Source organism: Etheostoma cragini, chromosome 10, assembly GCF_013103735.1.
Source record: "Etheostoma cragini isolate CJK2018 chromosome 10, CSU_Ecrag_1.0, whole genome shotgun sequence".
Lineage (NCBI taxonomy): Eukaryota > Metazoa > Chordata > Actinopteri > Perciformes > Percidae > Etheostoma > Etheostoma cragini.
Genome location: NC_048416.1, coordinates 28,101,507 through 28,114,811, shown reverse-complemented (window position 1 = coordinate 28,114,811; position 13,305 = coordinate 28,101,507). Strand labels below are relative to the sequence as shown.

General features: G+C 41.4%; 2 protein-coding genes across 2 annotated transcripts in view; one reads left to right on the top strand and one right to left on the bottom strand.

Moving 5' to 3' along the window:
* gm2a (GM2 ganglioside activator) overlaps positions 1 to 1,933 on the bottom strand; it is a 6,448-nt gene extending 4,515 nt beyond the window's left edge. The window contains exon 1 of the mRNA XM_034883394.1: positions 1,684 to 1,933. Coding sequence (XP_034739285.1) covers positions 1,684 to 1,791 — 108 coding nt within the window. The 5' untranslated portion in view covers positions 1,792 to 1,933. The remainder of the gene's footprint in view (positions 1 to 1,683) is intronic.
* Positions 1,934 to 4,465: 2,532 nt separating this feature from the next.
* The window catches only part of shtn3 (shootin 3), a 35,653-nt gene continuing 26,813 nt past the window's right edge, over positions 4,466 to 13,305 (top strand). Inside the window, exons 1-2 of the mRNA XM_034884292.1 lie at positions 4,466 to 4,735; positions 11,584 to 11,644. Coding sequence (XP_034740183.1) covers positions 4,658 to 4,735; positions 11,584 to 11,644 — 139 coding nt within the window. The 5' untranslated portion in view covers positions 4,466 to 4,657. The remainder of the gene's footprint in view (positions 4,736 to 11,583; positions 11,645 to 13,305) is intronic.

Here is a 13,305-nt window from a genome sequence, read left to right as displayed (position 1 = left end):
CACACACACACACACACACACACACACACACACAAGCTGCAATCAAAGAAAAAAAAAAGTAGTTTTATTGAAAAAGACCATAGTTTTATTGAAAAAGACCATAGATAATTCACATTAACTCGGTCCAAGTCGTACCAGTGTAGCTTTAAGAATATGTGTGTGTGTGTGTGTGTGTGTGTGTGTGTGTGTGTGTGTGTGTGTGTGTGTGGCTTTTAGAATATGTGTGTGTTATTCTACCTTCCAGACAGGTTTCAGTTCATTTCTATATGAAAATCAACTCGCTCAGACCAGAGAACTGGGTGAAGTAATCCATCATGTTTGTTTCTAACACAGTGCACATGTGTCTCTGCAATTCCCCAAAATAAAAGGAGACATGAATTTGAAAATGCTAATAATAACAACGTGGGCTACTTTTATAAATTTGCTTTGCTAATCTTGCTCATCTCTTCTACACATTACGGTAAGTAGGTCTTCCCGATGTAACATTGGAAATATAAAATATACAATACTTCCAGTCACAGATACACTGTATTTTAATTCTTTATAACTTTGTTTTTTTTAAACATACATGCATATGTACACAGACACATACACACACATGCAAAACAAAAATAATCAAAAAAACTAAAACTCTGATAATAATGTAGGAGAAAATATTTAAATTAAATCAGAGAAGTTTATTACGACAAGAAAATGAATGCAGTGAGAGTTCAACACGACACGTATGCGCACACACACACACACACACACACACACACACACACACACACACACACACACACACACACACACACACACACACACACACACACATTACTGATTATTTATGCAAAACAAAGGAACAACCAAACCAGGAACACATTCAATTGGCTAGTTCTCCTAAATTAGTAAAACAGGAAATAAAGCGATGCCATTTATGGAAATATTTGACTTTACATCCTCTCAACGTGTATTTAATCTTCTCAAGTTTTAAGAATTACATAATGTCTCTGAGCCATTTCATTCCTTATGATGAAACAGTGACCCATTTAAATAGGTCTGGTATCTCTTTATAAAAAGGTGTAACTGTGACCATGGTAACCGTTGTGTTGTCTTCAAATCAACCATGGAAAAACAAGTTTTTTTCAACACTATTATCGCTTTTTTCCGTCATTTTTGTCAGTTTTTCAAAGCTGCGGGTGCTTTTTTTGATGTTTTTTCCAAAGTTATGTGATATTTGTAATGTTGACATTTCGAAGGCCCATTTTTTTGTGATAAAAAAACTAAAAAATTGTTAAAATTTGACCCGAGGAACACGTGAGGGTACATTATATATGTATATAATTACAATTTACACTCTGTTGTTGTTGTTGTTGTTACACACATTACACACAGGCCTGAACTACACACACATGCTCAGTACATATACATGCACTAATGGGGAGATGTCCCGGGGGGGGGGGGGGGGGGGGGGGGGGGGGGGGGGGGGGGGGCGCTGCCTTGCTCAAGAGCACCCTGGCCCCTCTCCAGCTTTGGTCCGTACGGGGACTCGAACCCGCGACCCTCCGGTTCCCAACCCAGCTCCCTAGCCCCCCCCAAGATAAGATAGATAGATAGATAGATAGATAGATAGAGATTGTGTTTTCCATTTGAATCTTTGCTAAAGGTGAAAGGGGGAAGGATTAGGACGGATAAAGGTCTCACCTGTGCCCTCGTGACTCTCCTCAGCCCGGGGGAGCTGCACGTTACCTGCGTCCCGAGCGTGAAGAGGCTCAACGTCACCGTCACCGTGAGAAAAACACCTTTGTCCATCGCGTGGTCTCTGGGCGCCGGGGTGGGGGGGGGTCCGCGTGGGCTTAAACTGACCGGTACCGGAGCAGGACGGAGGAGGAAGGTGAAGCTCACCGGGTGGTGTTCTTCTTCTTCTTATGTCCTGCTGAAGGCACTTCCGTGTTTACAGTGGGTCACGTGACCCGCGTTAACCCTTGTGTTGCCCTCACGAGTCAACAATTGACAAAGAAGTGACTTTTTCAGACTTTTTCAGACTTTTTTATTTGGTTTTCAGTAACTCCACCTCACTAGTTTGGGTAATTTCCTCTACGCCTAAAATTATCATAAAGTTGTGTTCAAAAACTAGTTGAGGTTCTGTTGTTGTAGTTGCACGTTATTGACGCTAGATGTCATTGTGGAAAAGCTATGTCCCACTCTCACGCATGCGCGCACACACACACACACACACACACACACACACACACACACACACACACACACACACACACGTTGTTGTGGAGCTACATTATACTTCACATAGGCCTAATGGTGATGATTGTGATTGGTTAATAGGTTGATATTAAGAGTACAAGCACACACACACACACACGCACGCGTACACACAGATATACAAACATACACACGCACACACGTACACACACACGCGCATGTTGTTGGCGTAATGGTGATGATTGTGATTGGTTAATTGGTTGTTATTAAGAGACAGCTAATCGGTCTGGGATCCATTGCAAATAAAAAAATTAAAAAGAAAACTTTATTCAAAAGAAAATACACGTCAAAAGCATTGGAAATAACGTCAAAAATGTCTAAAAAAATAGTTAAAACAGTTTTTAAAATGTATTTCTGTGACGTTATTGCTTATTTTAAACTTGTATGAATTTGAAGTAAAATGCAACGCTGGTCTCGCAGCTGACTGAACCTTCGAATTACACAATGTCCCATCAACACCTGAACGCACCACGACCACCCTAATGGCGGCCTTAAAGTAACAACACAATGTCATGATGTCAGGGAAAGAAAATTAAATTCAAAACGAAGCAGAATGAGTTCATAAAGTGGTGTCAGAAGGTCAGATCCCAACATTTTGGATATCTGAAAGCACAACACACATTTCCAGCCTCCCACTTTATTAAAAGCAGTGCATTGCTGGTTCCACGGTGTCAGAAATTTAGATATTTTGTCATTTAACTCAGCTGGGAATAAAGCCTTCTCTAACTTCACTTCCTGGTCTCGGAATAACTCCATCTAAAGGATCTGGTCGCATTAAATTAAATTTATTGTTAAAATGCCATGTAACCTGCTCCTTTCCTCTATGTGTGATTTTGGTTTTTGTGTTGACTTTGGTGTATTTTTTATTTAAATTATAACTGGTTTCCCTCAGAAAAGAGATTTCAGTCTCAGGGGACTTGCTTTAAAAGACAGTGAGAAAGATAAATATGTTTATTTTATTTAATTAATCTTGTTATTGGGAAAATTCCACATTCACGAGAAGAAATGGGCGGACTCCAAACCACGTTTTGACCATTTAATTCAAGAAATGCTCCAATACAGCAACACTATAATAATATATAACACTATAAAAATATATAACACTATAAGAATATATAACACTATAAGAATATATAACACTCAAAAGAATATATAACACTATAATAATATATAACACTGTAATATATAAGACTATAAAAATATATAACACTATAAGAATATATAACACTATAAGAATATATAACACTCAAAAGAATATATAAGACTATAATAATATATAAGACTATAAAAATATATAACATTATAATATATAAGACTATAAAAATATATAACACTATGAGAATATATAACATTATAAGAATATATAACACTATAAGAATATATAACACTATAATATATATGACTATAAAAATATATAACACTATGAGAATATATAACATTATAAGAATATATAACACTATGAGAATATATAACACTATCAAAAAAAATATATATATATTTTAATTTAATTTATTTTGGTTTATGTACATATGGTTTTGACCTTTGAATTTGCACACTGGCTGTGTAACTGTTCTTTGTTAAAATAAAAAATTAAAATAAAGAATAAATCTCAAGTGACTTCCCGGTGAAATAAAGATTAAATTTTAAAAAAATGTAACAATGGCTGGGCAGAACAGCCAGTGCTCGGATCCAATGGAAATCCCAGTTTTGGAATAGGGGGGGCACCAGGAGGGGCAATTATATTTCCCCCCCCCTCCCCACACACACACACACACACACACACACACACACACATCTTTACCCCCCTTCTAGCCCCGCCCCTGATGTGAGGTTATTCCTTAATTTTAAATGATACAAAATTCAGCTTGAACGCAATGCTGGTCTCACAGCTGGCTGAAAAGCCGAATTTCGGACTTTCTCCATCGACACCTGAACGCACCCAGACTCCCTTAACTTGACTATGACTAATAATAGGGATCAGTTAAAGACGTGCAAGCTAAATTAGGTTCAACACGAAGATAAATGAGTAGGATACATACAATCACCCCAGAACATTTCTCTAGCATCACATGGGTCTGTGCACCGAGGGGGGGGGGGGGGGGGGGGGGGGGGGGGGGGGGGGGGGGGGGGGGGGGGGGGGGGTGTTGGGTGGAGGAGGAGGAGGGGTTCAGGGGAGCCAGATGATGCTGTTGTCAGTGAAAGGAGGAGGAGGAGGAGGAGGAGGAAGCGGCAGCAGCGCACCGAGCTCCTCTCCATCCCATGCGTTTGGAAGAAAAGAGAAAGGAATGGGCTCGGACCCAGGCACGTGCTGCTGAGAAGCTAAAACACACCTCTGGGTGGCTTTCTTTTCTTTTCAACAACCGTGTCTGTGTAGTAGTTTAAAACGCAGAGCTGGGAAATGCTTCCCTGCTCTTCATCCGCGCAGATGGAGGGATGCGAGGAGGCGAGGCACGCGCACACGCACACGCGGACCGAGGTAAGAAAAGATCAAAAGATAACAAACTGCTCAGATGTTGGCCCAGAGTCCGGTGGATTTCTGCAGGTAAACCGCTGTGAATGCGTCCTCGGAGGCTCGTGCAGGTCTTTCCGGATCAGACGGGACATTTCCAGGCTGGTTTCCGCCGGTGGGTCGGCGTCTCGTGCAGGTTTTGGTAGACATGAAAGAGCCGGGCCCCTCCCTATGAACGAGTCGCTCTGCTCGCCATTTACGCAGAAAGCAGAGCTTATCCTTTACATTTAGGCTTTATCAAAGATGTATTTAGATGGTTTCATGAGGAAGATCCGTGGTTTCAAACCGGATTCGAGCCTTTTTTTTGGAGAGAAACGGGCTGAGGTTAACGAGGCTGACATGCAGGCTGAAGTGGGCCAAATGTCTGACTGACTTCATGTCTCTGATTCACAGGAAAACAAGAGCCTCGCCTCAGGTTGGAGCTGATATTCAGCGTTTTATACATCTGACTAGATTGTCTCCATCACTCCATCTGCTGCCTCTAACCCGCTGTCTGCTGCCGGGTTTTACCCATAAACCCCCCAATAGAAGGGTGGATGCAGGGGGAATTCAACCCGCAACTCCTTCTGCTGATAGTGCCTTGCTTAACATTATCACCCAAATACTCGAAGGTACCACCCTTGTAGGGTTTGGTAGTAAGAATAACTAACATAAGGCCTGCAGCCTAGTGCCTCGTTTCATCATGTCCTCATGATGTCCTCATGTTGTCCTCATGATGTCCTCTTGTTGTCCTCTTGTTGTCCTCATGTTGTCCTCATGATGTCCTCATGATGTCCTCTTGTTGTCCTCATGTTGTCCTCTTGTTGTCCTCTTGTTGTCCTCATGTTGTCCTCATGATGTCCTCATGATGTCCTCATGTTGTCCTCATGATGTCCTCATGTTGTCCTCATGATGTCCTCATGTTGTCTTCATGATGTCCTCATGATGTCCTCATGATGTCCTCATGTTGTCCTCATGTTGTCCTCATGATGTCCTCATGTTGTCCTCATGTTGTCCTCATGTTGTCCTCATGTTGTCCTTATGTTGTCCTCATGATGTCCTCATGTTGTCCTCATGATGTCCTCATGTTGTCCTCATGATGTCCCCATGATGTCGTCATGTTGTCCTCATGTTGTCCTCATGATGTCCTCATGTTGTCCTCATGATGTCCTCATGTTGTCCTCATGTTGTCCTCATGTTGTCCTCATGATGTCCTCATGTTGTCCTCATGTTGTCCTCATGATGTCCTCTTGTTGTCTTCATGTTGTCCTCATGATGCCCTCATGTTGTCCTCATGTTGTCCTCATGTTGTCCTCATGTTGTCCTATATCAATGTTCTTTTTAATTCCCCAAAATAACATGATTGATTCCACCCAACGCTCTTTGCCAAGTACAAATCGCTACTTTCATTAATTTTGGGGCGTCTTATTCAATTTTATAGCGTTGTAAAACAAATGGAAGTGTTTTTGAAATAGTATTGAGTAAAAGTTGACATATTCCAGTCTGTGATTATCATCAACATTCATTTCTTTAATTTTAGTCTCAATAATTCCTAATTTCTGCTTTTCTAACTCAAACATTAGGTATAATTTCCTATAAATGAGGTTTATTGACCATGGATTCCAAAAATAACGTTAAAACTAGAGTTAATACTGTTGAAAACGTCACAGAAAGTGTCAAAAGTGTTGAAAAAAGGGACAAAAGCATTAGAAAAAGTGTTGGATTTTCAATTTTGACAGGAAGACGACACAAGGGTGAAACAGGGAACTGAGTTTGCTAACGACCTAAAACAACGAGGGACGAGACCAATCAAAATAAAGGTGTACGAGGGTCTTAACCCTTGTTTTGTCTTCCCGTCAACCATGGAAAAAAAACAGTTTTGGTCACTTTTTTTCAACATTATTATCGCTTTTTCAACATTTTTGTCTCTTTTTCAATGTTGTGGGTGCTTTTATTGATGTTTTTTCCTACGTTTGTGATATTTTTAAGGTTGACATTTTCAGCGCTTATTTCATCAGCCCAATTTTTTTCGACAAAAATATAAATAAATTATCTAAAAACGGGTCAAATTTGACCCAAGGACAACATGACTGTTAAAACCCCGCCAACCCAGGTGTTGATGCCATGCTTAATAGCCATTGACCTAGATAAAGGAGGCAGCATGGTGGCCCAATGGTTAGCAGAGTGGCTAGGTCACAATGCTAACCATTGAGCCACCCTTACATGCTAGTCAGGCTCTAGCATGTAATGTGGAGAGATGTGGGGGATTGGCCAAAGTGATGAACCCTGTTATCCACAGTTCAGTAGAGGGATGGCAGATGGAAAGATGCATCCGTTTATTCTGTTTAGCTGCAGATGCCATGCCGATACATGAAGAAGAAGCAGAGCTTGTTAAGCGTGTTACAACTCAAAATCAAAGGAAAGGGAGCTACTGCTGACTTAACTTTGATATTTCAGCTGCAAACGTCTGCCTGTGCAGTGACATTGTATAACTGGGGATTTGTGCATGCATCCCCCCATTAATGGGTTAGTTGCTCGGTCCCTAAAATGTCAGAAAATGGTCCTCAAGTGTCCTATTTTGTCCACAACTCAAATATACTCAGCTTGTCACAGAGGAGAGAAGAAACTAGAATCTGTATTTCAGAGAATCAGGAAGTCTAGATACCCGAATGGATTATCAGAACAGTTGCCGATTGATTCAGTGGTTGACGACCTATTGATTCATTGATCGATCTTTGCAGCTCTGCTCACTGAGCAGCTCGGGGGATTGAAGCGCTCACCCTGGCAGTGCCAGCGCCTCGCTGTGTGCCAGCACCTCGCTGTGTGCCAGCGCCGTGCTGCCTCGCTGTGTGCCGGTGAACCCGCCGCCCTCGCTGGGCTCCTCAGGGAGATCTGAGCTGACAGTGTGTGAGACTGCAGGTAGAGATGGAGAGAGAAAGTGGGCCAAGTCTCTCTCTCTCTCTCTCCTGCAGCAGGAAGGAGAGAGAGAGAGAGAGACTTGTTCAGCGTCCTTTTTGTCCTTTTTATCTGTGATATCGGCTTGGTTTTGACGCAGTTACGCCCTTACAAAGACTCACATTTTAACCATTAAAGTGCCCATATTATGAAAAATATTTTTTTTTCTGGGATTTGGGGTTTGCTCCCAAACACAAACACATATAAACTTGGAAAAGCCAAACCACCCGGGTTGTTTTGAGTGAGATTCAGGTTTCTGAATGTATCCTTCAGTCTTTGGGACAGCTGTTTTTATCATGCTTAAAAAAACAAAGCATGCCATGGATATGGAGTAGAACCCGACCGATAAAGAATTTTTTAGGCCGATACCCAAACAAACATTTGGTTATTTAAAAATCCGAAATTTTGATATATATCGGCCGATACATATATTAAAAAAAATAATCCAGAAACACGTAACAAAACAGATTTCCCTTACATTAGTTGTTTGTATTTATTTATGAGTTATCACTAAAATAAGCTGATAAGTAGTTTGTGTGAAAGTTTTGATAAATAAAATGTATAAAAATACAAACTTAAGATGTGAAACTTAAAGTCCTTTTGAACAGAAACACAATGACAAAAACAAAAAATCTATGTTACCAACAGAGACATTGTAGGGCGCCCTCTGGTGGACAAACCATGCTATACTATATTTATTTGTCATTATAAATGCTTCTGATGAATGACATTTTTTAACAATATAATGATATCGTAACATCTAAATGAAATCCGCCTTCCGATACTACCATGGAAATAGAGCCACTCTGCCCGCTACGCCAAAACACGTCTCTACCTGAACTTCAATATCCAATAGAAAATAATCCATAATCTCAATAATCTCAACATGAAACGGCACAAAAACACAGCGCTTTTTCATGCCGAAGAGCAGAGTTCACTTCGTAACAAAAACAACATGCTTTCATCGTCATCCAGGAAATGCTCGTTCGCTCCTCTGGAGGGTTTTAATCCAAACAACGCTCTTTTTCCTAAACTCAACTAGTCGTTGTGTTGCCTAAACTCTCCTCGCCGCATGACGGTTACTTTTCCTGGCTAAGCTCCAAGACCACGGCCCCTGGAAATGACCATTATGTGTGTACATTTTGTGGGGATGAAAATAACTTAACAGAGGCCGGGATACATAGACCAGAAAGGGGGACATCCGTACTACCGTAGAAGAGTTCTTTCTTCTGGTCTGCGGTTGCTTTAGCTGCCCATGGGGTCCCTGAATGTTCCAGTTACCATTTTAAATTAAGCGTGTGCAGAGAAGAGCAGCGATGCAGATACTCTGCCATCGACTGCGGTCACTCAGAAGGCCGTTGTAGATCACTGTCTCCTAAGAAAAAAAGAGCAGTAACTTAAGTATAAGAAAGATAAATAAAGAGATGACTCTTGGCCTTTTTAACATGATATTAGATGCTAGGGTGAAGAGTATGAAAACGATTCTCCTCTAAGTAATTTGGCAGAAACCTGAAGGTTGTGGATGTGAACAGTTATCTGTGATTAAATGGTTCTCAGTGAAATGCACCTTGGGAAGAAGAGTTTACTTCTCTCTTTTTTTTAAATGTTTATGTCCCGTGTCGAACATGTCCCTCGCCTTTCTCCGCCATGGGAAACAACAACAACAACATTGACTGTTAATGTAGCAAGCTACACGCTGAAAATGTCACGTTTTGAAGAACATTTGGATCGTGCAACAAGGCAGGGTCGATCGGTTTGTTAGCCTAGCCTAGCCTGAAAAGCCAGACCCACATCAGGATGTTGGGTCTGGGAACTCCCCATTGGCTGGGCTCAATCCAAGGGGCGGGACAGACGGTTGTCTTTCAGAGTCCCCTCTGCACGCCATAGGACAGCGCTACAACCAACCAACTTCAGAACTTAACTCCAAGTCTTCCAGAGACGCGGCCAAAGCCGATTCCAAAGACAATCTTCTTTGTTTTCAAGTAGCGGGAAATTCACCCCGAACTGTCGCAGCTCTACCGTCATTATGTAAAGCCCGCCCACCGACTCTGTACACGATGTGATTGGCCTGACCAGAATTAGGTTTTTGGTTGGCGCAAGCCAACAGAGAGTTGCTAGACTAACCCTAGGGTGCATCTACATTTCTTGGCTATAGGTTTACGGCATTTCCTCTCTAACTGGGACGTCTTGGAGCCGATTGGTGGGATTGCTGTGCACAAAGTTCACGTGCACTTGTAGTTTAAATAGCTCACGTTACTGTAATGTGTCAACAGTTAACTTTATTTAATATTGTATGTGGTGCTCGTTTTTCTTTTGCGTGGTGCAAATGTTTCCACCAAAACAAGTTTCTTCCAGAGACTATTTTGCAGAGTCACCGTTGCTTAGCGCCGCCCAAGACGATTGTGATTGGTTTAAAGAAATGTAAACAACCTAGTGTTTTTTTTATGTAGGGGGCCTATGTATATTTTTTGTGTGCATGTTTGGTTCTGATGATCAAAATGTTGCGTTCGTCCGAGCCTTAACATGCTCCAACTATCAGTCCCCTGACATTGTCTATGAGAAAAAGAATGAACTGGACTTTTATACGGAGGCGTAAACTATAAATGCGGATCATTGATTATGATAAAAGACAAAATGAAAGTCCGATTTTTAGGTGACAAGAACACTTGGGGTTTGGGTTTTAATTTATTGTCCATAGTTTGATGCAAGTTGCTTCTTTCCCACCCAGAAGAAGTGAAAATAAAAGCTACAGTTTGTCCTGGTGTTGATGCAGGGTTGCACTTGTTAACCTCGGTCTGCAGCCGCTGCTGCTGTCACCCAGGATTCATCCAAACAGGGCTTACCACAGCTGCTCATCCTAAATATAGCACAACAAGGGATACTTAGACCAGATCCCTTGGATCTGAAAATGAGTGGTTATGGCTTTTTTCCAGGGCAACCGTCAAGTCAGCAGGAACAGAAAGAATCAGTCTGTTATCAGACGTGATGGGCAGTCGGTGTTAACGGTTGCAACATTTTGAGATGATGGAGAAGAGCAATGCTGCCTGTAGAAGGGACGGAAATCAGGCAAAATGGATGTTAAAATGGAGCACATGACACGTTGGCTGATAGGATTTCCAAATCTGTCTCCGGAATAGTTGAAGAATTCTGAGGAGATAGACAGATACTGCTTTCTGTTAGAAAAAAAACATTAAAGATGCATTCAAAGCCAGCTTGGAAACCGTTTATAAGTCGGGGTCAAGCAATCATGTTAAAGGGATATGTCACCTATTAGCATTAAGCTTTGTATCAGTAGAAACCCGGTTGTATTTTTGAATGACTGTGCTTCCCTCCCTCATGTCCCCCTAAGACGAGAGATCTCTATATTGTGTGTCTGGAAAAATGAAAGCTCTGATGCAAAGCTCATCATTTTGCATCATCAGAGGCGTTCATGCCCAGAGGTATCGGACTTCAAGCCGGCATGTTTTCAATTCACCCGCAGGGTGTTGGACCTGAAGCGAGCTGAGTGTCAGCCATCTTGAAGCTAAGCTACAGCTGAGCTAATGCTGTTCAGCAGCAAACTTTTACAACAATTATGTGCATTCAAACTCTACTGGGACAGTGTCTTCTGGCAACAGGCAGATAGTGAGGAAATGTTTTTTACAGTGTGTTTAGGGAACAGGCAGCTTGCAGATACTGAGGAGATTAGTCCTGTATGCGACACAAAATGTAGCCTAAATAACGTCTGACATCGCGTAGAGATACAGGTGCTCTGTAACAGCTCAGTGTGCAAAGCGTCCTCTGAACGCAGCTTTGTGTCCGTGTAACTGTACTCTGTCGGCTGTGAACGCTGTTGTGTAACATGATCTATACTGAGTTGACTGTGCTGTCTGCTCCTGCAGTGCAACCGACTGACGGAGGAGAGAGACGAGGCCGAGAGACAACTCAAACACATCAAGAGAGGTGAGTCCAGCATCCTGCAGCCTCCAAAGGCTCCTCCATCATCACACAGCTGTATGTTAGATGTGTAGTCCAGGCAAGGGCGTAATCTTGGGTTTAACATTGGGACGGTTGAGGCATTTTTAGGCCTTTTGACCAGCATGCAGCAAAGGACCGCAGGTCGGGGTCAAACCCGGGCACCCACTGAGTCAAGGTGTACACCTCTATATATGGGCACCCGCTCTACCAACTGAGCTATCCGGGCGCTCAGATCAACACTTCTGAGCAAAATTCAAATGTTGAGCACATCAAACACTTCATTTCCTGCTTTCTGGGGATTTTTTTCTGCAACAATTCGTGCCTTATCTGCATCAAGTTATGGTTTAAATGTGTGTATTTATGTAAAGAAAATAGGTTTTTGGGAAGGTTGCTGGCCAGTTTTGATTATTTTGGTTATAACCCCCCCCCCCATCCCCCTTGTAAATTATGAGTTAGGAGTTGAGGACTCACCAATTGTCATAGGTAAATCCAAATAAAGACCCTTTTTAGCCACATTAGTGGTGCAGCTCTGCAAAGTTAAATCGGTTGGTTCTCCACTTTGGTTGAATCTAAGATATCTCAACAACTATTTTGAGCACATGATGCGGTTGTGATGCGTCAAAAACAAACGTAATCCGGGATAAAATACGTCTCTCTTGAAACTTAATTGAGTTTGCAGTTTAGTTATAGGGGAATGTCATTTTTAGGAGACAGATCTTGTTTTTTGACCCATCGTGGTGTTTTTCAGGCGTGTTTCAAGATGGTAAACTGGCCAAAGAGTAATGTGTAAAATCAATCATGTTTTTTGGGGTAATTACAATTGGGTAGTTAACCCTTGTGTTGTCTTCCTTTGGACCATGAACTTGTTGTCCATCCAGGTCAAAAGTGAACATTTTATAGTTTTTTTTGCTTTTGACACTTTTGAAAACCTTTTTTTGTCACTTTTTTTCAAGGTTTTTGTTTTAAATTCATGGTCAATAAACCTAATTGATGTGACATATTTTAACTTTTTAGTTCAAAAGGCAGAAATTATAAATTATTTTGACAAATAATAGTTGAGATCAAATGTCAAAGTCCAGTCAGGATACGGTCTTAAAACCATTTAAAAATGTTTTTCAAATGAAAAAAATTAAGTAAAACAAAAGTTTTATAAAAGTTCAATGAATGTAATCCTTCATTTCACCAGCGAAGAATGTAGTATGGGTTCATACATCCAACGTACATTCATGCATCCATGTTATATTTGGGTATTTTGATTCAAGAACCCAAATTTCTGAAAATAGGTCAATTTGACCCGAGGACCACACAAGGGTTAAACTTGATATATGATTCGATCTACATCCTATAGAGATCTGGATCTCAGCTCTCTTCTTACGTCTTTTGGTGATGACGATGATAAAGTTTTCATAGCTCCTAAAATCAACGGCCAAAACTATGAAAAAACCCAAGTTGTGGTAAACTGGAAATATCCAGTTCTTGTCCAATTATCCATTTTAGAAAAGTTAAATTCACCCCTCTACAAATAGTCAATCAGATATTGTGTAGTACGAAGCAGCCGGCACATCACCTCGCCTACAATCAGACAGAAGACTCCCTCCCTCTCTCCCTCCCTCCCTCCCTCCCTCTCTCCCTATCTGCCTCCCTCT